Raw genomic sequence first — 24,761 nt, forward strand, 5'->3', positions numbered from 1 at the left:
TTTTGCTTGAAGCTGCAAGAGAGATCAGTACATACAGTAAAACATACAGTAAACACACCTGACAAACAAGTAGGCCAAAGTTTTCTCTTTATGGCATTAACACTATATAGACAATGATAATCTTTATACACGTATTAACCATGAAAAACACAAATTAACAGACAATTACCAGCTTCCTCTTTTTGTACGAGTTTACAGGACAGCTGAACAAATTTAGACAGAAACAAGATAACTCTGTTGTTTTTTTTTTTTTAAAGAACTGAATAAACTGCATTGTAACTTCCACTAGAGGACGTTCCACTGTTTTCAGCATCTGCTATGCAAAACAGTAGGACTAATTCAGTCTGGTGTTTGTTTGACCACTAACCACATTTATTGTGTCAAAGTGTAAGAAGGTTTGGCACTCCAGTAGAAACTGCTATTTTTATTCAAATACTTAAATGTGTCCCTGTAAAAAAAAAAAAAAAAAGAAAATACTTGCCATCCACTTTAATAGGAATACCTGTATATCTTTAATATGTACTTACGAAGAAAAAGAAGAAGAAGAAAAACAGTTTTTAAAATACTCAAATGAGTGCCACCAACAATCATGCAGTAGTTAAATCAAAGTTTAAACTGTTACCCCATTCCAAAGGTTTATGTGAACATTAACTGGAGCTTCTGACCTATATCTATGACATGTAAATGTGTTTCTATAAACCTATGTTCATAGATACATATATACAGTATCTATGATACTGTATATAGATATATACAATATCTATATACATTAGTTATGTATTGGATCACTCCGTACATGACACGGGACACTTAAGTTCCTAAAGCCAGTTCTTATAGGTCCATCAACATTGCTAGCTGAATTCTGTGTGATTGCTGCTGTCGGTAAACTGTTCCGACTGCACAGCTTATAATATTATTACTATTATCATCATGCTCTCTGCTACACGACATTATGAAAATGCTCATTTCCTATTGTTTTTTTTAAATCTGGAATTTACTGCACTATGATTCACTGCATACGAGACTCATTATGAGCATTTTCCTCCAGGATTTGCTGCAGCTCATCATTGATGTTCTTTAACTGGTTTTCTGTCCCAGTGATGCTTCTGGCCTCTATCAGCATAGCTGGCATGCAGGATGGTCCATACTGTTAAAATGAAAAAGGGTCAAAAGCAAAAAGACTCAGTATTTTTTGCTAAAATTCGATTAACAGCTACCCAAGATGAGCAGAAAAATCTTTAAAAAGCCAGTCAAAGACTTTTGATAAAAAGATATTCTTGAACAGTTCTCAATGTATATCTCCACAAAAAAGTTGATAAACTGGTTATAGATTCTCACCGTTTCTGGTTCATCTTCATGTGTACTGCGATGTTGCATGTATCTACTGTTTAGTGCTCTCAGGTTGTTAAGAAAGGCGGTGCCTTCTTTTAAAGCTGTCAGCCTCTGCCCCAGCTCTCTGTGCTCTTTCTCAAGCTTCTTTACTTCAGCTTTACTCCTGACAGAGTCGCAGTGAACAGAAAAACTCAGACTTGGTCAGCCAGGAAACACTGGCATCACTAAAATGCACAAATCTTGTAATTTCAGCATATATTTCTTACTTGATGAGTTCATTCTTGGCCTCCAAAAGCCTAGACCTTTTTTGGTTTAGCGATTTATTAATCTGAGCAAATCAAAAACAAAAACTGATCAATTAATTTTTTTTTCGACAAAGATTGGTCATTGGATCGCAGTTGAAAAGTATTTTTAGAATTAATTGATCAATAATTACAACTATACAATATAAACAACTGTTAAAATCACACAAGACGCAATAAGACATAACCGGACGCTTTGGTGTAAGACTACCTTCAGAGCTTCACGCTTTACATTGTTCAACTCATTTGCTGCAGTGATCTGGAACACAGACAATCGTTAGCATTAGCTGAGAGCTATGAAAGCTCCATTGCTCCAACAGTATGTGCCACCTGTGCATCAAGTGCTATTTCATACAAAATTTTAAGTTTCTGTGGATAAATTCTCAGACAGACTTACCTTCTCAGTGAGCTGCTCCTCAAATGAGAGACAAAGTGCATTTATGGCTTTTTTAACACCCTCAGAGCTCACTGTCTCTCTGCACAAAATCAACATCAACTTCAGATTTCAAAATAATAGTTCATTATAACAACAGGAAAGCCTATATTTAGGAAAGTAACTCCTAAATGATGGTACGGTAAGAATTTGATAGAGGTATTTTTAATGTAGAAAATTAAGGGATGATGACAGCTTACCTGTACTGTGTGACAAATTCCTGAAACGCTTCAAGAACAACATCTAGATCAGTTGGATTTCTCATAACTCCAGGGTTTAGCTTTTTCCTTGGATGACCACGGTCTACAATAAAAAAAAGAAAAAAGGACGTGTCCAACCTAATATCATAGATGTTCAAGCTAAACAAGACATTTTCTCATCTCATGACACTCACCAAATAAATTTTCCATGGGTATGTTTTATATTCATAAACAGATACTTTATATAAAACAACTTAATGTGAAACATTCTGATAATACCAAAACTACTGGAGTTATGTTACATAATGATCAATCATCATAGTTACAGGACATACATACAGTACAGCTATAAGCTGGACAGTGACACACATCAGTCATAGAAAGCAGTTTTGAACACCAGTCTTTCTGTCAGGGTGCTACAACAGAGACAGTTCCCCTTAGAAAACTGTAAGCAAAAAAGTTGATAACTATTCACCCAAATATGTCACACACTCATTCATTAAAAAAGATGAAAGGTTCTCACTGCTGAAAAAGATTTTATGTCAATACCATGATAAATAATATAAAGTAAATCTTTTTATAACAGTTAAAAAAAAGTTAATTTAATGTTTGCTTAGTTGTGAATCTTGTGAGAAAGAAAAATGCAAAATTTTAATATACTGTGTGACATTTTCTCTTTACATTTCCTCAGGCACAGAGCTGCAAAAATCACCTGTGACTTATTTATTCTTTAACATTTCATGCCAACATGGTTGTGTGGCAACAAAGCATCTTGAATCCAAGCTGTAGTATCTTCAAGTAAAAAACCTGAGAAGTCCTTAAAATACAGGAATAAAACCTATGGTATTATTTTCAGACTCACAAAGCTATGAAAAAAAGAAGAAATAAAAACATAATACAATCTTAATATAACAAACTTTGCCTACATAATTATTTTACCCACATTTTTTTTGTTTTTAATAAATCAGAATTTTCTGAATAAATTAACAGAATGCACAACATACCACCTGCAAGAACCAAGACTTTTTCAACTTTTTTAAACTAGAGATATTAATATCTAATCGATAATAGAATCATTGCAGATAAGAATTTAATAAAATAAAAATACATTATCGATCAGTATAGTTTGGCCAGTAGTTGTAACCTTGACAGCCCAGCTATAATTTAATGTTAGCTTGGGTCTCCCGACTATCCTAACAGGCTGCTAATAACATATCTGAAGAGTCAGGTCTCCGCTAGTGCTATTAATATTATAAATAATTCAACATTTGCCTTCATACTTCACTGACATGGTTTGTATTGTAAATATGCTCAGCTATTAAAGGGAATCTTTAATAGTTGAGCATATTGTATTGTAAATATGCTCAACTATTAAAGGTAATCTACCTGAACAAATGTGAGGAAAGTAGTAACAAAATTTGACAAAACCTAAATAACCATCATGGGCAGGATTATGCCAGTTGGATGTTCTCAATGTTGATTAATTTCTCAATAATTGCCTGGCTGTAGTCTCCACGATTCCTTTAGAGAACTGCAGATTGAGTTGGCCAGCTTATAACCCACTTTCTCTTCCGCCATTTTAATGTTCACAGAGAGTTCTGTCACAAAACTGATTGCTGTTGTCCTAAAGCACTTTCTAGGTTTTTGACTACTGGTTAGGTAAAATGTGTAAAAAGAAATTGGCAACCCTAGTTTCAACCTTATTTTTCTTTTTCCACAATAACAAGAAAATAGTCTCACAAGATCAGAATTGGACTCTAATTGCACATATACAGTATATGGCACATATAGACAAGTTTTAAAAAATCTTTTGGTTACATTATCACATAATGGGGAAAAAACAAGTTAATGTAAAATTGGTGTAAAATCTTCATGAGTAAAGTGTCCAAGTGGCAGTGAAATAAAGAGAAGGGTAAGATTATTGGAATGTGCATGAGCTGCCTACAGGATTGTTTAGGAACCGGTAAAACTGTTATGAACGATAATCTCAGGTTCCTGTGCATGGAAAGAGGGGTATGTCCCAAAACAAGTATGAAAATACCGTATACAACAAACTACTTAAGTTGCTGCTAGTCTTACAGAACAATGAGATGGATTTTAGAGGATGTTGAGTTACACCTGTTTTCACTGCTAAGATTTTGAAATCTGCACACAAAGAGAGTTAAAAAACAGTGTGAAGAACCAACTATTTAAAAACACACAAGCCAGTGGTTAAAAAATAAAAATTAATCATTATGAAAATTTTGTATGTACATGCTGGAACAGAATGTGGCACAATAATTGTTTGATCTCGATCTTCTCATTTTCATAATTGTTGGAAGCCAATAATCATAATCTAATATGAATACAAATAGTCAGTATTCACTACTTACTTAGTAACATTATAAATACAGAGTGGTTGCAAGGGAAAAAAAACATGATTAACCACGGCTTTGTAACAACTCTACTACAGAATCTTGTATTTCTTTTTAATGCCTGACCCTGTGACCCTAGTCGAGCCGTAACACTTTTTAAATTTGTGTTTAGGGTTATATAATTTTACCTGAGGATCCAGATGAAGATTTCCTCTTTTGTTTCTGACTTCTTTGCACCTGACTGGACCGTGGCCTCGTAAGGCTCCTTCCAGGCGCCGTATGTCTCTCACTGCTCGGGTGCTGCAATCAAATAGCTAAGTTAAAAACAATGAAGCACACAAGGTGTGCGGTTAACTTCCACAAAAGCATGGATTGTGAGTAAAATCCTCAAAAACAGAAGTTACACATTTGTATTTTATTTAATTTTATTGTCTCTTTAAAACAATACCAATACTTTAAAACTCAACTGCTATGTCAAACATGTATGCTGTGATTGCATTTGTCTTTGTTTGCAAACTAAATTAAACACAAATTCATAAGTAAAATATATTAGCATTTTTATATTTAAGCATATATTAGCATGTATCAACATAAACTTTGCATTTGCCAGCCACTGTAGTGTATATTGCTGTGCACAAAAGATGCAAATGTAAATAGGTATTATGCAAATTGAATTCCCAAATGTGTATTCATAAAGAAAATAAATGCATTCATAAAAATTTTTGCCATTTCTAATTAGCATTAAATTTTGCATAAATAGTGTTTTAACTGAAATAGTACAGGCATGGTGTGCCATGAGAGTACTATTAAAAAAATTAGACTCCTTCTCTCTTAGTGTCTCATCCCTGTTTCACAATTTGATTAGCTTCTGACAGCTCAGACAAGAATAAAAAACAAAACTGGGAAGAGTTTAATTAACTGGGAACTGAACGGATCAGTTTTAACTAGACGATATTGAAATGCAGGATGATGAACATGAGCAGGAAAAACTCTGTTCATTTGATTTCTGATATTGCTAATAGAAACATCCAGGATGTTGATAGCAGCACCCGGAGAATCACAAATCATAAACAATATCCTGGAAATTGATGTTGTTCAAGGAAGTGAGAGAGAGAGAGAGTAAGAGACAGTACATGCACACATACTGATACGTCTTGTGCTAAGTGAACTTATCAATGTTCTGGGTGGGCTAGGCTTTACATTAACCAAACGTTCCATATTGCATGGGAAATAAATACCTAACTATTTTGGCATGTGCGCACAAAGCCTCTAACATCCTCTTGCCACTTGCTTGAAAAATTTTCTAGGGGAAACACTGATAAAGTCAGGAATGTGCTCCTATATCTGTCACATACACAGTACAGCTGTAAATCATATGTAAATGGGCTATTTGATTTTATTACTGTGTATTGATATTTCCTATTGGATAAAATTTTATAGCATTAATGTATATTTTCTATAATTTAAAACACTTACATTATTGACAAACTCTACATAAATTTCTGACTACTTATCTTGCAGCTTTTTCTGATTAAATAACTGTACAGGTCCATATTGTGATTGCAATTTTTACGCAATTAAATGTGCGGCACCAGTTAAAAACTACTAAAAAATAAACTATTTAATAAGCACTGAAAAAGCAGTGTTGATTGTTTGAATGTCATGTCTATATACGTACAGAACGGTATATTTTTTTTCTGCTCAGAAATGAAGAAAACATACTCTTACAAAATAAGAGTATTTGCAGAGGATGGAAGCATTAAACAAGATTTAATGAATTTTGTCGGATCAAATAAATCAATGGGTCAATTTGCGAATCAGATTCAATTAACACTTAAATTAGTTGGGTAAACTTGGAAATGTCTGGCAGAAAGTACAAACCACTTCACTCTGCCACATACAGTATACAACACTTATGTAGTTAGTTTACAGGCAGTTGGTGCAATTTTAGCGCCTACTGGATTGGCGTATGGAGCAGTAGATCGGTGGGAAAAAAGATGATTGCTTTGTGTAAGACACGAAATTTTAAATAATCGAAAACCCACGTTACATTATATTTTAGTGTTTATTAGATACTTTAGATAGTTTTTTTAATACCTTAAAACCTGTAAGAATTTAATTGAACACTGACATGCAAAAATCTAATCGATAGTCTACATATGATTCATATCTCTACTAAGTAGTGTTAATTAAAGAGAAATAATATACAAAAAAGGGTATACAAGAACTTACAAAGCTCTCATCTTCATCAGTTAAATCCTCTGAGGACAAATATGGCCTTCTTTGGTGTAGGGTGTGATGTGTGTCAGGTGGCATATCAGTGGCTGAACCTTCACTACTTGTTTCCTGGTTAGACAAAACAACATTACATATTTTCATGCTGATAGACTAAAAAATGACAACAAAATACAAATAATAGACATATTAATGAAGGGCTAAAGCTGTAAAGTAACATCAGATATACAGTAGAATAACTGTCTTAGAGACCTTAGACTGTGCTCTTTTCTTGCCTTCATTCTTTCTGCTCTCTGAGACGGTTTGCAGACGTCTGAGGATAAACAACCCACATATACAAAATCTAATCAATACATTCATTAAGACTGATCAAGTTATTAGCAGTTAGTAATATAAGCTGAGGACAACTATGATCAAGTATATAAAATAAAATCATTTTTCCATACTTAGATTTTCGTCCATGTACTATTTGCTCTGGTGGCTTTTCCCCTTGAGATTTGGGACTTTTCTTTGTTGCCTGGACATCGCTTTCCTGTTGTGCTTCCAGATTCTTTGCAGCACGAGCAGGTCTCTTTGGAGTCTCTGTTACAACCCGGGCCTCATTCTCTCTTCTTTTGTTTGTCTGTTTTCTTGCTGTGGCTTTGTGTCCATGATTAGATTCAGATCTGCTTTCTTCTTCTAGAGCAGTGCTGTGTAGAGGGTTACCTGAACAAACCAAAAGCAAAAGGAATAATAAATTTGAGATTATTTGACCTGTAAGTTTTAATGATAAAAAGAGGTCGCTCATTGTATGAATGTTGCACATACCATAAGATGAATACTCCTCTCCTTGAAGGAAGCTGGCTTTCTCTATTGAGGACACGTCCAGACATTCTGACGATGCCAAATCATTCTGGTTTTGTTTCCCGCTCTGGAAATGTGAGATATAAGCAGGCTAGGTAAGCCATAAGATAGTACAGTAACTCATATTTTTCATTAACAGCACATCTCAAAATGTTTTATTTTTCTTACACCAAAGTGATTTGCAAATGTGGTATTAATAAACAGGACTACACACTTTTTAACCATCTACAGTTAAAGTATTGGAATGTCCATAGGACAAGTACGCTCCTGTTATCATTTACACCACAGGTTCTGAGCCTTGGTCATGGAGTACCCTGTGTCCTTTTCGTTTTACTTCTAATTAACAGTGTTACAGCAGAAACAAAATACTCAAGGGCAAAGTTACAAACCTGTGACTTATGATTTAGCAGCTGTACACAGTGGCTTCATTACACACTGCTTATGAAGTGAAAAAGACACAAAAAAAATGCACCTTGTTATTGAAAAAACACAAGATGCAAATTTCCTTTGCTGCCATGCCATCTTGCTTGGGGACTTGCCCATACATGTTCATGGGTCATAATTTAACATCTTGTGTGTTCAAGTCATTTTGTTTGTTTCTCCTGTAAACATTGCATTAACTGACAACTACATTTTATTATTGACACCCCCTTAATTCTGAAAGCAAACCTGCCGATTTGAATGATTCTTGAACACAATGTATGATTTTCCATGCTGATTGGATGAATCTAAACTTGATTTTTACGGCTTTAATGGTGTTAAAGTCATGCCAGGACTTTTGATTGTGCATGATAACGAACACAGTTATGACAACTATCTTCACATCATATAATCCCCTGCTACACTTAAGCACTCCCATCAATAGCTCCCAGGTGAGTTCCTGTAATGTGCAAGTGGTGTTGGTGATTGATTGTATGTACAGTTCCCACAGACAGATGCATCTTTTTTGCAGGTTGGTGACAAGTAATTCCTCAATTTTCGAGGATCAGGAATTACACAAATGTTAATGGGAATGACTACAGTGGGCTCCAAGCCACCTTGGCGGGGATTGTTATTCATTTCTATTTTTAAAATGTTTGCACCGTTTAAATGTTGTACTTTGGCTAAGAGAGTTTCAGCACCATACTGTGCTTGAAGTCTCTTGAAAATGTCAATCATCCTTCGTGTTTGTCTTAGACCACAAATACAGATTAAATTAACATGTTATTCCATGTTTTAAGCATTTACAGTAAATAAACAATATTGTGAAATAGTTTCGTCACTTGTTTTAAGTGAAATTAAGGTAAGGGTTGCAGTAAAGTTTATGTTTTCTTAGTTCAGATTATTTATGTTTTTGATAATTAATAATTCATCACTGTAAGTTAATAGTTTTGTTTCAGTGGAATCAATCTTTGTGATAATCTATTGTACAGATGTTTTAGGAGTCAAGAGTTTGCACAGGTAGTTCTGTCACAGGCACTCCTTACTTAATGTAACAGCGTCATCATCAGCTTTTATGTCCTCCCTGAATGATACAGTAGGCAGCGTTTTTAGCACTTTGTCTACAGCGCATACTGTACGAAAGGCAGAAGGGGATAGTAGGAGTGGCAGCAAGGATCTGCAGGTGGGTAAACCTCCAGTTATACATACAACTGGTTGGCTGGTCTGTGGATGTCAGAGCTCATTTGTGTTACAAAGCGCTGACACCTGAGACTCCCTCCATGTTAAGTAATCAAATCCTTACAGAAAGCTTTCCCATATTAACTATTATATACACAAACAACACATTTATTATTGAATTAGCATACAGTATTCGCCTTACTTAAGTTCATGTGAATGCGCTGTTACCATGGAAACATTACTGCTTTCAAAACGAGCACATTAATATAAAGCTGTTGATTTGAATTACAGCCGGTGTTCTGCCAAATTGTGCTGCCTGGTCAAAAAATGCTCCTGCCGCTTGAGTACCCATACGTGCTAAAGCGGTGTAAATACACTATACCCGTAAGTGGGACATGTTTTGATACTTTATTATAAAATATATTTGTTAAAGAATGTGAGGGAAGCATATTCTTTCAGACAAATATCCCTATTAAATAATGCCCCCCTAAATAAATAAATAAATAAATAAATAAACCAGTTCCCAAACATTTGCACGCGCAAAACCGTTAGGTAGCAACAAATAATAGGTAACACGGATTGGCAGAACATGTTACATCAAAGTGAAATAAACAAGATTATATATCAACCTTGTCTTCATTTTGAAGAGCTTTTAACATTCTTGTTACGCGACTCATCTTCACTGTTAAATAAAAGTCAAATCACTTCAAAACATCAAAGAAATGTTAAAATCTCGAACTTCTTCGTCTGTCTTTCCTGACTTCCGCAAATATTTCCCGCGATGTGTTTGGACTGTTTTGGCTAATACTATAATTATGCAGAGGGGGGTGTAACAGAATTATATAGCCATAACATTGTATTTTAAATACGTTTACATTAATATGTATGTAAATGTATTTTAAACACGGGTATTATTTTCAATAGTCAATTGTTGTGAAATTTAAGTCGTTATACGTTAAAAACAAATTAACACTACATGATAAAGACTGTACCACCCTGTTTAAAAATGGTTCACGCCGTGTTTTCGTCTCTCGTTCCTGCGCAAACCTACACACGGCTAACTGTTGCCACCTTCTGCAACAAAAGCAAAGCACACGGATAAATACAGTGGGAAACCATTTTCATAAACAGAAGCCATATTTTGAAAGTGCTGTTGTCCATATTATTATTATTATTATTATTTATTTATTTACATTTTAGAGACCCGGAGAAAGACAGGTGACAAGAAATACATCTGGAAATTCTTCTGGTTAAACAAAAAGGTTTTGTCAGACAAGAGCCTTTTGGATGTATATTCATCTGGATACAGGACGTAGATGTTACCACATAAGGAGGCAGGAAGCTCAGTAAGGCGGCTGTTCTGAGGGCAAAGGAATTTTTGTATTAGATTATAATACCTCACACACCTTCCTCCATGCATTTTAGCCTTTTTATCAATAGTATTTCAGATTTGGAGGGTTTTCTCTGGTACTCCTGGTTCCTTCCATAGTCCAAAGAAATGCAGTGTAGGCTACTTAGCATATGTGTTAAACATTTAGTACTAAACCTTTAGTAGAGACTAAGTGTGAGTATTTATAAATTTAAAATGTAATTTAAATTTTAAATATTTAAATATTAAAGTTATGTTTATAACTATTCTACCTGAGCAACAACAACAAAAATTATTTGCAGTACAAGTTTGTTAATAATGTACAGTGCTTCTACTACTGCCACTACTAATACTCTATGCCGATAGATGTATTGCTTGAGGGCTGGGATCAGGGGTCAGGGCCAGCCATTATACAGGAGCCTGGTGGAGCTGGGGCGTGAACTTACTGTAGAGCTTCAACCTGCTGACCTACAACTACCCACATGAGCATTAGTGAGGCCAGGCACTGATGTTGGGCGAGAAGAATCAATATTATCATCCCAAAAGTCTTCAGGAAATGACGTCATGGAGGTCGCTTGAGGATTCGTCATAGTGAAACATGTTCGAGTCAACAATTCACAACAACAGCGTGTAATTCGTAGCAAAGACCACTAGTGGGCAGTAATTATGGTTTCCGTTTAAAGTTGTCTATATATCTGTATAAAAGAAGAACAAGGCACAGCACGACCTGTCAAGTGATGTTTTTCCCCTCGGTCACTCCCGCCAAGGTGTGTGTGCCATCCTGTCAGTAAAGGTAAAGAAACAGCTCTGTTGTATATCGTATTTATTTGTTGCAGGATCAGATGTAGGATTTTAACCGTGACGTTGGAAAGGACTGAGCCGAGCCCTGACACGTCCCCGGCCTGTACATGCAGCTTAGCGCAGGGTGAACACTGCTAGCTTGTTAGCCGACTAGCATCTCCGTTACCAGGGTGTGTGTGTGTGTGTGTGTGTGTGTGTGTGTGTGTGAGAGTGTGAGAGTGAGAGAGACAGTGCGTGAGTGTGTGTGTGTGTGTGTGTGTGTGTGAGAGAGAGAGAGAGATCTGTGGTAAAGCGCGTCTGTCCGCGTGCTGGATCAGGAACACTGGGGTTTTGACTGTATTTTTCCACTCAGACAGTGGTTTGGTTAGTTTTTGTGTGATCGGAGTCATCTGAGCTGTTGCTCTGATCCGATATCAGGATTAAAGAGTAACAGATGTTTAATGAGGTTGAACGACATGATTATTGATATCTAACCCCATGACAATCTGGCTGTGGGAGCTAATCATTAAATGATCAATGTCATGCAGACTAAGTGTTTGCTCTGAGTAAAGGACACGCCCTGTCTCACCCTGTCTCACCCCAACACCACTCCTGCACTACAAACCCCTGGCACAATCATGGCATCACCATACTGGGAGGATGCAGAATGATCCCAGACCCTTTTCCTTTTCTTTTTTTTTCTTTTCATTTCTCACTGATATTTCTCAATGACATTTTTTGTTTAATACCTGAACACACTGTCTTTTGTTAAACTTTCCCCAAACAAATTATGGCATGTTTTCTTTTCTTCTGTAATGTAGTAGAGGAGAGACATATGCAATCACTCAATGTTAAGGGTAAAAAAAAAAAATCACCTTTAGTCATTTGCATTTTAAAAACGTATAACGGCACAAGTCTAAAAATGCAAAGTAGTCTGCAGGTTAAAGGAAGCGTGTACAGCATGAAACGCACTATTCAGCCTTTTAACAGAGAAGTAAATTTCACCCCAACATAACTGTCAATTAAAATAATAGAAAGGATTTAAAAAAAAAAGCACTATGATTGATTTAGATTGAACACAGTCAGCTGTTATGAGGATATGGAGGTGCTGATTTTTATTAATATTGTGATTCTGTAGGTCTCAGATTTTTTTTTATAAATATCTTGATTTTATATTAAACATTTTTTTTTCAGATTTTGTTAGAATTTTAAGATCTTGGACTTCAAAAAAAATCATACCTTAAAAGTTTTATATCTTAGCTTTATTTAACAGCTTGACCATATAAGTAATTAAATATAGTCTATTCCTTATCACATTCATTTTCTCACTTGAAAACCAAGAGCAGCATTTAAACAATACAAACTTTAAATACAATAGTTTAACATTTATCGTTTACTGAAATTAAACATTTTTGCTGAGCAGCACGTATGTGTCATCCGCCATGATTAATACATTTCATAACAAATAATTCACTCCCACCACACGGGATGTCAATGTGGGGATAATTTAGAGTGTATCACCTGTATGATGATAAAGAAATGGTCACATTTTACTGCTTCAAATGCTCTTTAAAATCTTGAGGAATCTTCTATATTAGACGATTATACTAGTATACTAGAATTTCAAAGGTACAGAGAGTCTCCAGGTTTCACTTCAAAGCGTCACACAGAGGAACTTTTGGAGCTTTGATTTGAATTGAACACTTTAATTTATTCCAATGCAGCATATACTGTACTGTACAGCTGATTGCATTATCTTAGAATCTCCTGTAGATCATAATGAAACTGAGTCCAACCTATAGAATAACCTATGCTCAATTTAAAAAGCAAAAAAGTTTCCATTGCTTAACTATTATCAAGGGGCTCTCACACACGCCAAAATGCTTATCTGAAATGTGACTGCCGTATTGTACTGTACTCACTCGTTATAATGTGCAGTGAGGGCAGGCATTTCTTTATAAATATCAAAATATTGCATTTTTAAGAGATAGTCTGTTATCATCCTGAACGTGTGCAGCCATGCTAAATAGTCTTTCACTGTCACATGCATGGTGCGGTAAGTTAAACCTGGGCTGTCTGATTTGGGAAGTGCTCTTTATTATTATTTTTCTGATAATGTTTTTGGCCTTATTTTTTATTTATTTGTATTTTTTTCTAAAGAGTAAGAGCTTTTGCTATACTTGGTTGAGTGACGGTCGACATACGAGATTTGCAGATATATTTTCATTCCCAAATTATTCACGGTGCTTTGTTGTTAAGTGGCGAATAAGATTTGTTGTGTTAAAGCTTTTGGCAGACGTTTCCTTACATAGTTTTGCTTTAGAGATGTTGGAGATTTGACATCTTTTAAAGAGACTTGGTAATATTCCCAGTCATTCCCAGATGACAATATGTTCCTGTGGCTGTCGACTCGTACATTTTGCATCATCACAGTAGTACCGGTTTATGCGATCAACCAGTTGACAAACAACCGATCAGTTAAAAATAAGTGATCATCGGCCGATATCGATCAGTGGCTGTCCGATCGGAGCACGCTTAGTTACACATTTTCCAGTCAGACCAAAAACAAGTAGGCTAAAAAGCAAAGTGGTTTGGCACGGATAGCAAATGGAACACTATAACCTGTAAATAGTGCAGGTTTAAAAAATATATATATAATAATTCTTCCCCAAGGGATATTTGCGTTCCATTGCTCTGCTCAAGAGACCCGGCCAGACCTTTCAATACAATTTTCAGGTTCAGCGTTTAACAGCACAACGTTCCTGGTGTGGAAGAGGGATCGGGCCGCTTCACTACACTGGTGTGACCCGTGTTAATACAATAAGAATAGTAGGCGTGCCCTGGAAGAGCCCCTACTAATAATAACCCCTACACATCCTGTTGTGTTTAGAGAGCTAGTCAGAGTAAGATTTTTAGGGATGTTGATAAAAAAAATAAAAATATTACACGATTGAGCAGGAGCATGATTATTCAGTTTTGTTTTGTTTTCTGTTAGCAGTTCAGGTAGTGTATGTGCATTGTTGTGTATTATATCTAAAGGTTGGGAAATATAACTGCAAAATTCAGCTTATTAAGGTTAACACTGTGCTGGTTCTTGCATATTGGGTGTGAAATGCATTTTGACACTCAGATCATTTTTGTGCACGATTTGATACAGGTACAGTGTAGTGCACTAGTTGGTCTTGGATGCGTGTGTGCGTGTGTGTAATAATGAATTATTTAGTAGCAAGTTATTAAGCAAGAATGAAGACCGGACAGGGCCGTGGCCTGCAGTGCTCTTTAGCTGCAGCTGTCTCCCTCACATACTGTCCTCTCTATTTTTGACAGACACTGGTGCACGTGCACGGCGTAATAATTTATAGTTTCTAAAAGTTTGCGTGCAGATTTAAAAACTGTGTCTCTGAGGAAGAAACTTTACTGTTGGAACCTACAAAAAATATTTCGGCTTTCCTTTTTTTTAATAACATTTTTTTTTATATATTTATTAATATTTATTGATTCCTTCATTTATTGGTGTGCTGCAGTGGAATTTGGATGTTTCCTGGGATGTTTCCTGGGAACATTAAGCCTACATTCCCCGGATGAGAAACGATCTTTTACAGAATAAAATACACTAACCTATTCGCACACTCGTTTCTACATTGAATACAAAGCTAAACGCAATTTAGTAATAGCCCACCTTCCTGGCAGTTGTTGAGTGATGAGAAGAAACTCTAGATCTCTAAGGCGGCTATGAGGCGCTCTAGGTGTAAATACTTCTAGGATCTCTTTCTATGCAGTAGAATTACTGGCCCCTATCACACAGTCTGTTCAGCACGGGAGGATCGCACTGTTGCTTGCTTCAACCTTGGATCAGAGGTATTGGCGGGACAAGACGAGAACTGCGTGAAAGCGGAGACCCCCAGCATAGAACCTATGATGTGTGCGACACGCCATCAGAAGGTTTAAACAGTTGTCTTGCACTTGATTAGCGCTGATTAGGCATCTGTAATGCATTGAGAATAATGAATTTAAGGACCAGCTGAGATTGAGACTGATTAGCAGAGCCAGGCCTTTATTTTTGGATCACATTAACTACATCCTGCAGAAACGTTCTTAATATTTGGACCAAATACCCGAGCCAAAAAAGTACAAAGCACCACCCCCCCCACCCCCGTCGCCGTCCCCCATAAGCTCCGCCCTCAAACTCAGGGACATACCATGACCAAAGCAAATGAAGTTGTCATTTATTTGCCGTCATGGTGCAATCAGGAGCATCTACTGCGCTTGAGATTCGCACTGGCAGCCTGAATATATATATATTTTATATTGTCATTTATTTATATTTTTTCCTGGTAAAACACGCTGAATCAATGCTGATCACTGGCGCTTTACAGTACTGCAATCAGTTAAATTACAGTTAAAGATTGACACAATTCACAAATGGTTCTCAATATGTATATGACATGTGTAAAAGTGTATGTTAAAATGAAGAGGAAAGAATAGAATAAAGTCACTAAAGCAAATACAATGTGTTGACAGACAAGGCTGATCCTGTGTAGACGCCCATCTTTGGCAGATGCAAACGAATATTAATGAGTATGCAAAATGCAATCGTGACGATGTGAAAACTTGAACAAGTGATGCTTTATCTTCATAGATTCTGTAGGAAGCTTGTGTGTTTATAATTTTCTTAAAAAAATCTCAGGTCATGTGATCTCAGTGCTATGGAAGGGAGGTTGGTCCTAATTAGCATACTAAAAGTACAGGCTGTGCAAAAGAATAAAAAAATATATATTTATAGACAAATGCCTAAGACAATAAGGTGGCACTTATCATTTTTATGAATATTCTTTTTTAATGTATTGTGTACTTAAAAAAAAAAAAAAAAAAAAGTTTCCAAGCTGGCCCGTGATAAAAGCTGCATGTGCATGTCTTATAACTTGCTTGTGCTTGTCACATGAATGACTTCTGACATTTTGCATTTCACAACCACTCTGGTACAAACAAACAAAAAAAAAAAAACAGGACTTTGTCTTAGCAGCAAAGCAATGCTTGATGTAGGCTAATTGAACTCAAATCAGAAATCAGAAACTGCTCATTGCATCAGTTAGGCTTAAAAAGATTGTCATTCCCTAAAACAGTGTCAGACAGTGTCCTTGCTGCAGGTTACAGTACCCGGGTCTGTTTTAAACACACTGCTCCATGGTGGGGTGTACAGGACTCACTAGTCCAGTTAAGGCGGTATGGTCATGACTCTGACCATTAACAAAAACTAAAGAGAATAGCGTCCATGTTCTTTGATCAGAGGAATCGCTTCATAAGGTGTAATTAGGCCTGATGTGTCTGTGTTTGCAAGTGCAACGAATATGTCCTGATTTAAATCTCTGAATATTTAACCAGTGCAGTAACGCTGTCTGTGAGAAATAATGAACAGAATTTTTAATCCCACAACGAACATATGTACAGATTCTGACACGAGTTGAAATTATTACATAGTCCACGAGTGAAGATCTGATTGCTCCTGAGTGCTGTTCTTGACATCCACATATAGCCATTGCTTGTTTTCCCCACTGTAGTTTTTCACTGACTTTGGCACCAGAGGCTGACCCATACAGGTTTTTCTCTGGCTGATAGCCGATCTTTATAAATCAGGACATTTCTCATAACCATTATGGTATGCCCGGCGTTACGTTTCTTTCAAATTATAGCCCTGGAGCAATTTTCTGTGAGCGGCCATATTATGCGACGTAATCAGAAAAGCAGCTGCCACAAGCCCTAAAACTGAAGTTATTGACCTCTCGCACAGCTAGGGCAGGGTATAAAACGATATCTGTTCAGGGATCCTGTTACAAGGAGTGAAAAATGACGCTGCCGAAGCACGGAACAAAAGAATGAAACGAGTGCTGGAGACCAGAAAAGATCTTAACTAAAATATAAAGATCAAAATGTATCTATCAAGTCAACAATGCAGTATTAAAATAAGTTCAGACACGGAAAATACATGGAATTATGATACAACTCTTTATCAGCAAAGGTAATGTCAGCCTGTGTGGTACAGAACGCTGCCAGACCTGGATTTCCCCATTATACGGTACTTAAACAGAAAGTTGCTGAGTCATGGCCTCGTGTTGGTTAAGGGTTATTTGTGTAGTACTTTTCCATAGTGCATTCAACTCGCTGAATTGCAGAGCTCCAGTGTTTCGGTGTGTTTGGACAGGTGCGAAAACCAGTTTGTCATTCAGGGTTTGCATCAAGTGCAACCGTACCGTCCTCGATGGCTATCTACTTCCAGGCTGTCTACTTACAGTTTGGTCTGTCGTACTTTACAGAAGCCACAATACCCCATGGCTTAGTGGTTAGCACTGTGGCCAGGGTTAAGTCAAGGATTTGGTTCCCGCCTTGGGTTTGTATGTTCTCTCTGCGCTAGGTGGGTTTCCTCTGGGTACTCCAGTTTTATTCCACAGTCCGAGACATGCAGATTAGGTTAATTGGTGTTCCCAAATTAAGTGATGTGTGTGTGTGACTTGTGATGGATTGGAATGGAGTACCCTGCCTCATGCGCTAAGTCTCCTGGGATACTGCCATGGAGCACGACCCCTCACGACCTTGTACAGAGTAAATGGTGTGGAAAATGAATGAATGATTTCACCTAACTGTTAACTGGAACACGCAAATTAAAGGAAAAATCCACCCTGGATGACTAGCATCAGTAAAGATTAAATTATTGGTTTTCTACACTACCAACTACCCTGCCTTTCAAACACCCAATGATATTGGCGCGGATAGGAAAGAACCTTTTCTTTGAGCCACCTAAGCCGGTATCACGGATTTACGACAAAAGTATCTCATCACTGTACTGTGCTTATAGTTCTCTGTAACTGTCAGTTGGTTTTTCACCTTTTGTTCATGAGAAATTTCATCACAAGTCCTAGTTTAATTTAAACACTTCTTCGATGTTATCGGGATTATTTAAGCTGAAAATAACGTTGCAAGGGAGCACTTTTTTTTTTTTTTTTTTTTTTTGGCCAGTTTAAAACAACGAATGCTTTTGCCAGATAAAATCTATGATGCATTATGTTGGCATGTTGTTTTATGTGGGCAACGGAAAAAAACAGACTCCACCAGTCTTTTTGGCAGCTTGCAGTCACCATTCCCTTGTATCCACCACCAACCATAACCGTTTTCCCACACAAGTTTTCTATGTCACCTACTGTATGTTTTGAATAAAATTATTTGTGAAATACCAAAATAACCGCATTACGGCACATAAAATATATTGGCCTTAAAAACATTTAAAAGTTTTTGGTTTTGGGGCATACACATATATACTGTGGGCACAGACGAGACGGTCCTCACTGCACGTAACTTTTTTTTCCCCCTTTTTTTTTTTTTCTTCTTGTCTTCTTGGCATCTTATTATTTAAGGTTCATTATTTTTTTATTTTACCATGTATTTTTTGTGTCAGCCAGAGTTTAAACAAGCCAATTAGATTCTTCCCCTATTGTGACCTCATATTTTCCCCCTGTTGTGACCCTCCTCCGTCTTGTTACTTAGCTCTGCTGTTTGTAGGGCCGTGGCTCATTTTACAAAAAGTGAAATTAATGGAGTTTAAGGATTAAAAAATTATTATCTGAGAGGCTTTTAACAGACGCACTCAATCTGTGATTTTAAAGGTAATGATTTGAGTGGATATGTTGTTTATCCTAGGTTTGTTTTACACCATTTTACACACACACACACACACACACACACACACACACACACACACACACACACACACACACACACACACACACACACACACAATAACCCTCTCTATCCAGAGTCCTCGATTTGAATTCTACTTTATTAAAGTGTGAAAATGTATTATTGAACTTGGATGGACTATTTGCTAAGTGTATCTGCGGTTGCAGTGTGTTCATGTAGATATGTTTTTTTTCATTGTAACAATCTGTTTTCTTTTTTCTTTTACAGGGTGCACATCTCTTGTAGTGCGCTGAAATGAATATGGCACTAAACACTAACAAGTAGCTTGATATCCCATGGGGGTGGTTACCACCATGGCCCCAGACTCCTCCCTGCAAACTCAAGCCCTTCCCCCTCCTCCTGGCAAGCCATGTGCTAGTGGCCCAGTTCTTACCCACAGCTTAGAGGTGGGTCTTGAACCTCGAGGGAAGCACTATGTTTGTGGCTCGGTGGCTGCTTTTACCAACATCCTCATCACCTTCCCGATCCAGAAGGTGCTGTTCCGGCAGCAGCTGCATGGCCTGCGAGCCACCGAGGCAGTACGTCAGCTACAGAAAGAAGGTTTACGAACCCTGTACCGTGGTCTGCTGCCCCCGCTGTTGCAGAAAACGGTCACGGTGGCTCTCATGTTTGGCCTGTATGAGGACTTCTCGCGACTGCTTTTGGAACACGGCAGGTCTTACGGCGCTCCCGAAATTCTCACGCGCAGCACGGCGGCGTTTCTGGCCGGTACAGCCGAGGCAGCGCTGACACCGTTCGAGCGTGTGCAGACGCTGCTCCAAGATCACCGGCATGCCGGGCGTTTCCGTAACACGGCGCACGCTTTTGGTTCACTGCTGCGTCAGCATGGAGTGAGTGAGTGCTACCGCGGCCTGATGCCCGTGCTGTTGCGCAACGGCCCAAGCAACATGCTCTTCTTCGGACTTCGTGGGCCTCTACGGCAACTGCTGCCTGAAGCCCACACCCATGCCGGACACATGCTGAACGACTTCGTGTGCGGCGGGCTGCTGGGAGCTGGACTTGGCGTCCTCTTCTACCCATTAAATGTGGCAAAGTCCCGCGCACAGGCACAGGTTGGTGGTGCGTTTGTGCCCTGCACCCAGGTGCTCCTGACGGTGTGGAGGGAGCGGGGCAGGAGTGTCGTGATGCTGTTCCGTGGCGCGACTCTCAACTACCACCGCTCGTTGCTCTCATGGGGCATCATCAATGCAACATACGAACTGCTTCTTAAAGTCATATGAGGAGAGAGCAAGGGATGAGGAAAGAGAGCTGAAAGGAAAGCTAATGATAGCTGACGATATTTGTTCTTTGCCACAGCACAGAGCTTAAGGGCACTGCCATTACCTTTTGTATTCACTTTCAAATTAAACAGATATCTTCATTAAAAGGAAAGATAATTCTGCTATGTTTCCTTAAATGTTCCTTTATATTAATCATAATATACTCTCCTGTCCTTCACTGAGACGCGGCTTAAAAGATGGGCTTTAGAGATGGAAATCAAGATTAAGTGTTATATAACTGAACAGCATTTGCCTATGAAATGTTCGTGATGTTATTTGTAATAATCACAATAAAACACACTGATTGTTACCTGGACCATATCACATGTATTTAATTTCACTTCTTGTCAGCACTGAAGGAAGGCTTTTGGAAGGAAGTTAACTTAACATCCTTCACTATTTAGCACCAATTTAGTCTATCAGCACAGTTTTTGTTTTAAGCCTTTTAACTCCAGTAGAAAAGTCATTTTGCCCATGAGTAAAGGAAGCCACCAGTTTGGTATTGTACAAACCGCATGCCTAAAGAAGATTCTCCTGAAAATATTTATTATGACTCAAAGTTCGGAGACACCAGAACATCCCAATTATACGTTCATTATGAACATGCTGTTCTGTTCTAGATTTAATCTCATGTTGCTATTATAATTGCTGTAAGCTTGATTTTGGAGTGATTGTTGATTTGTGCATTCAACCACGAGAGCATTAGTGAGGTCGGGAACTGATGTGTATGTGTGTGGGGGGGCGGCGGCGGGGTGACGACGGCTCGGGTGCAGTCAACGTCCCAGTTAATCTCAAAGGTGTTGAGGTCAGGGGTCTGTACAGGCCAGTCAAATTTTGTCTTTATGGACTGGGCAGGCACATTTATCCAGCTGGCCCCTTGGTTATAGTAAAGGCAAAATGTAACCTTGCTGCATACAGGATTTAGTTTTAACAGTTTAAGGAGGAACAGCATATGGCTGTGAAGGTCAGGTGTCCATAAACGTTTGGTTAAAGTACATAGCATGTCAGAGGTTTTGAGATTAGATGAATTATTCATGTTTGGACTACTAAGCACTCAGTAGGAGCTGATAGTGACCTGGTAATACAATTAATGTTTGCTTATTAAGTTGTGATTGTGTACCACTTCTGTTTGCCTTCTGGTTACATGGATTATTAAACTGTCATAAAATATAACCTGCAATTTAGATGCTCTGTGAATTATTGTTGTCTTACACAGGGTTCCTACAATGCATTCAATGCATTCAGTTGCAGATACTAAAGTTTAAAGAAGAAAACATATTAACATCATAAGCACTTAATATACAGTTTTTAAAATTCATAGCTTACGCCTCATATGTAATTTGACACAGATTTAAGGACATTTGGGCATGCAGGGTTGCATAATACCTAACTGGTAGGGTGGTATATTAATACATTATTCAGACTAAACAGATAATGTGTTTTAAGCAGACGAGAGTACCGATACGAATTGAAGACCCACTTTTCTTTGTTCATAAAAACAGGAGCATAGTTGAGAATATATGCATTATGATCTAGAAGGAAAAGACAAGTGTCCTGTCTTCCTTTTGCTATGTGATCTATCAATATATCTATAGACACTTATTAGTCTTCCACTTGACCTCCTTCTAAGTGCACCATAAGTGATGTTGCATGTAGTGAGAATCTGCCGTCTTGTTTAAAAAAACTGTATATTTACAGTAATGGGCAAAAATCTTGAGCCCCCTCATTTCTTTATATTTTCTGTCCAAAGAGTCATACGCATACCTCGTTGGAAGTCATGGATTGGCTTCACCAAAACCAGGTTCTTAACATTATTCAGGTATCATACAGAATAAAAGGCAGCCAACATCCAAAGAGCTTTGGGACATCTTTTAAGAAGCCTGGAGAAATATTCCATGAAATTACAAGAAAGCTTGCCTAAGAGAGTGCAGGCTGTGTTAAATAACAGCGAGCATACCAAATATAAAGCTTGTTAGAATTATGCAAAGTCTCTGTGTTATATAATATATATGGTAGCGAAATATATTTGTAGCAAAAAAGCACAAATATTATAGCAAAATGCTGCCAAATGTAAATTTATAAAATAAAGAAATGAGGGGTGTCTCAAAACTTTGCCCAGTACTGTATACTGTGTTAAAGAACTGGGCTTTTTTATTAATTTTTTTTTTTTTTTTTTAGGTCTGATGTGTTGACAATCCGCCACAGAGAATGTATAAATGGCTGACAGTTTTATGTTTTCATGATTTTTTTTTTTTTTTTTTAAGTGTCATAATCCAGTATGAAATTTTCATCTCCATACCCTACAAGAGCCCTCTTTTTATGTGCTACAGACAGCATTATATATGGTTGTATACATTTTGTGTGTGTGTGTGTATGTATGTGTATGTATATATATACTGTATATATATATATATATAGCTTTCAGAAAGTGTCCCACTTTACCACTATTCACCCTATATATATATATATATATATATATATATATATATATATATATATATATGGTGAATAGTGGTAAAGTATGGTTGTTAAATATGATGTGCCACACCCCGGAAGTAATGTCATAGCCACAGGTTTTTAAAAAAAAATTTATCACATACTTGTACTTAGTAATAAAAACATATCCATGCAAAGATATAAATTATTAAGCTTAACTGTCCCACTTTACCCATTGTCCCACTTTACCACTATTCACCCTATATATATATATATATATATATATATATATATATATACACACACGCACACACACACACACACACCAGTCTTCGCTCAGTTGTTAATAAAGATTTTTTGATAAAAGGGCAAAGCCAGAAATTTAATCAGCAATTACGTGTGAATATATATTTCTGTGGCTGAAATGCACGTGGTGTAATTTTGTAGTGATAATGTTAGTTATATGAAAAATTTTACATATTAATTATTATTTTTTTTTTAAACAGCAGGTCAGGGAAAAGTGACATTGTGAGGTTGATACAGAATTGTTGCTTTTGGAAGTGATTTCAAAGTATATGGAGAGGCTAAGTTTTTATATTTTTGTCTTTTGATGGTATAAAGAAGTATAGCTTTATGTGGAAAGGCTGGTTTGATTTAATCTGGTCATTCCTCATTGTGAATTTCAAAGAACATCAAAGATATTTTGCTGATTAATTATATATTTATTCATTTCTTAAACTCCAGGCCGGGTCAGTGTAAGAAGAGTAATTGTAAAACAATTTCTAGAATCACCAAATTTTTTTTTTTTTTTTTTTGTGAAAAAGCTATTTGTGTTTGTTTTTTGTAAATCATTTTGCCAACAACTGTTAACAAGCATTAACATATTTTTTGTTTAAATCCTTTTTTTTTTTCTTTTTCTGACAAGTCCCACCTACTTTATCATAGGTCTAATCTATGATTGGTTTGATCTTCACTGCATGTGAAACACGAGCCAATCAGTGTCTCTTCATGTGGATGAAAGTCAGTAGCAAAGACTGGTGGGAGAGCGCTCTTCTTACAGACTTAACTGATCAAGAATGGAGAGAAAATTTCCCACTCAGTAACTCGTCACCTAACATTACTTGGAAAATGTACAACAAGAGATAAACAATTAGATCAAGTGTTTACATGTATTCACTGAAAACCACTTCTCTCATGCTGATTAAATTTGTTCCAAATCAGATTTATATAAAAAAGTGTGTATGTGTGTTTGTTTATAATTTTCACTATTAAAATTGTTAATTGAAATCTAATTGATCACTAACCATGGTGCACTGTTGGTGTTTGGTGCCAGGTATGCAGTGGTTAAAAAAGTCTACATAGCACTAATAAAATTGCAGGTTGATTAAAAAAAATAATAATAAAATAGAAATATTTAGAGAGGAAGAAAAAAAGGTTGGACTGGCATATATGTTCCTTAACTAATACTTTTATTAAATATTTTTTGCTTGTAACGCAGTCTAATGTAAATCAGTTCCACTATTCCTTGCAAAATAATCAAACTGTGAGGTGCTTCGACTTTATATGTCTGTAATCTTACAAATATAATACCTGGTATATATTTAATACCCATCTTGAAAAAGCCATTTTAAATGCAAGCAGAACTGTGCTGTATGAACAAAAATTATATCACAATGATTTGTCTATATTTATAGATAAGCCAAGTTGTCCAAGGTACTCTTATTTAAAGCATTAAAATGTCATTATACCAAAAAATCTTGATTGAAGATCCCACATGCAGGGTTTTACCCACATTTACTTAAAGCACTGCCTCTTCCTACTGTGCTGCAATATGCTGCAGTGTGTGTGTGTGTGTGTGAGAGAGAGAGGG

The 24,761-nt window shown here is 36.9% G+C and overlaps 2 protein-coding genes across 2 annotated transcripts; one reads left to right on the top strand and one right to left on the bottom strand.

The window, feature by feature from the left end:
- Positions 1–70: 70 nt before the first annotated feature.
- cenpu (centromere protein U) lies at positions 71–10,065 on the bottom strand. The gene is made up of 12 exons (XM_053505670.1): positions 9,928–10,065; positions 7,664–7,766; positions 7,303–7,561; positions 7,109–7,169; positions 6,854–6,967; positions 4,810–4,921; positions 2,268–2,370; positions 2,032–2,110; positions 1,846–1,893; positions 1,599–1,660; positions 1,339–1,495; positions 71–1,147 (listed from the first exon to the last, which is right to left on the bottom strand). Exons 1-12 carry the CDS (start codon positions 9,973–9,975, stop codon positions 1,010–1,012), a joined length of 1,284 nt encoding a protein of 427 aa, XP_053361645.1. The 5' UTR covers positions 9,976–10,065; the 3' UTR covers positions 71–1,009.
- Positions 10,066–11,177: 1,112 nt separating this feature from the next.
- On the top strand, positions 11,178–20,771 carry slc25a51b (solute carrier family 25 member 51b). Its single transcript, XM_053505167.1, has 2 exons — positions 11,178–11,460; positions 19,404–20,771. The coding sequence occupies exon 2, from the start codon at positions 19,472–19,474 to the stop codon at positions 20,414–20,416; it is 945 nt and encodes a 314-aa protein (XP_053361142.1). The 5' UTR covers positions 11,178–11,460; positions 19,404–19,471; the 3' UTR covers positions 20,417–20,771.
- The last annotated feature ends 3,990 nt before the right edge of the window (positions 20,772–24,761 follow it).

The sequence above is a fragment of the Clarias gariepinus genome, chromosome 10 (assembly GCF_024256425.1).
Source record: "Clarias gariepinus isolate MV-2021 ecotype Netherlands chromosome 10, CGAR_prim_01v2, whole genome shotgun sequence".
NCBI classification, from domain to species: Eukaryota; Metazoa; Chordata; class Actinopteri; order Siluriformes; family Clariidae; genus Clarias; species Clarias gariepinus.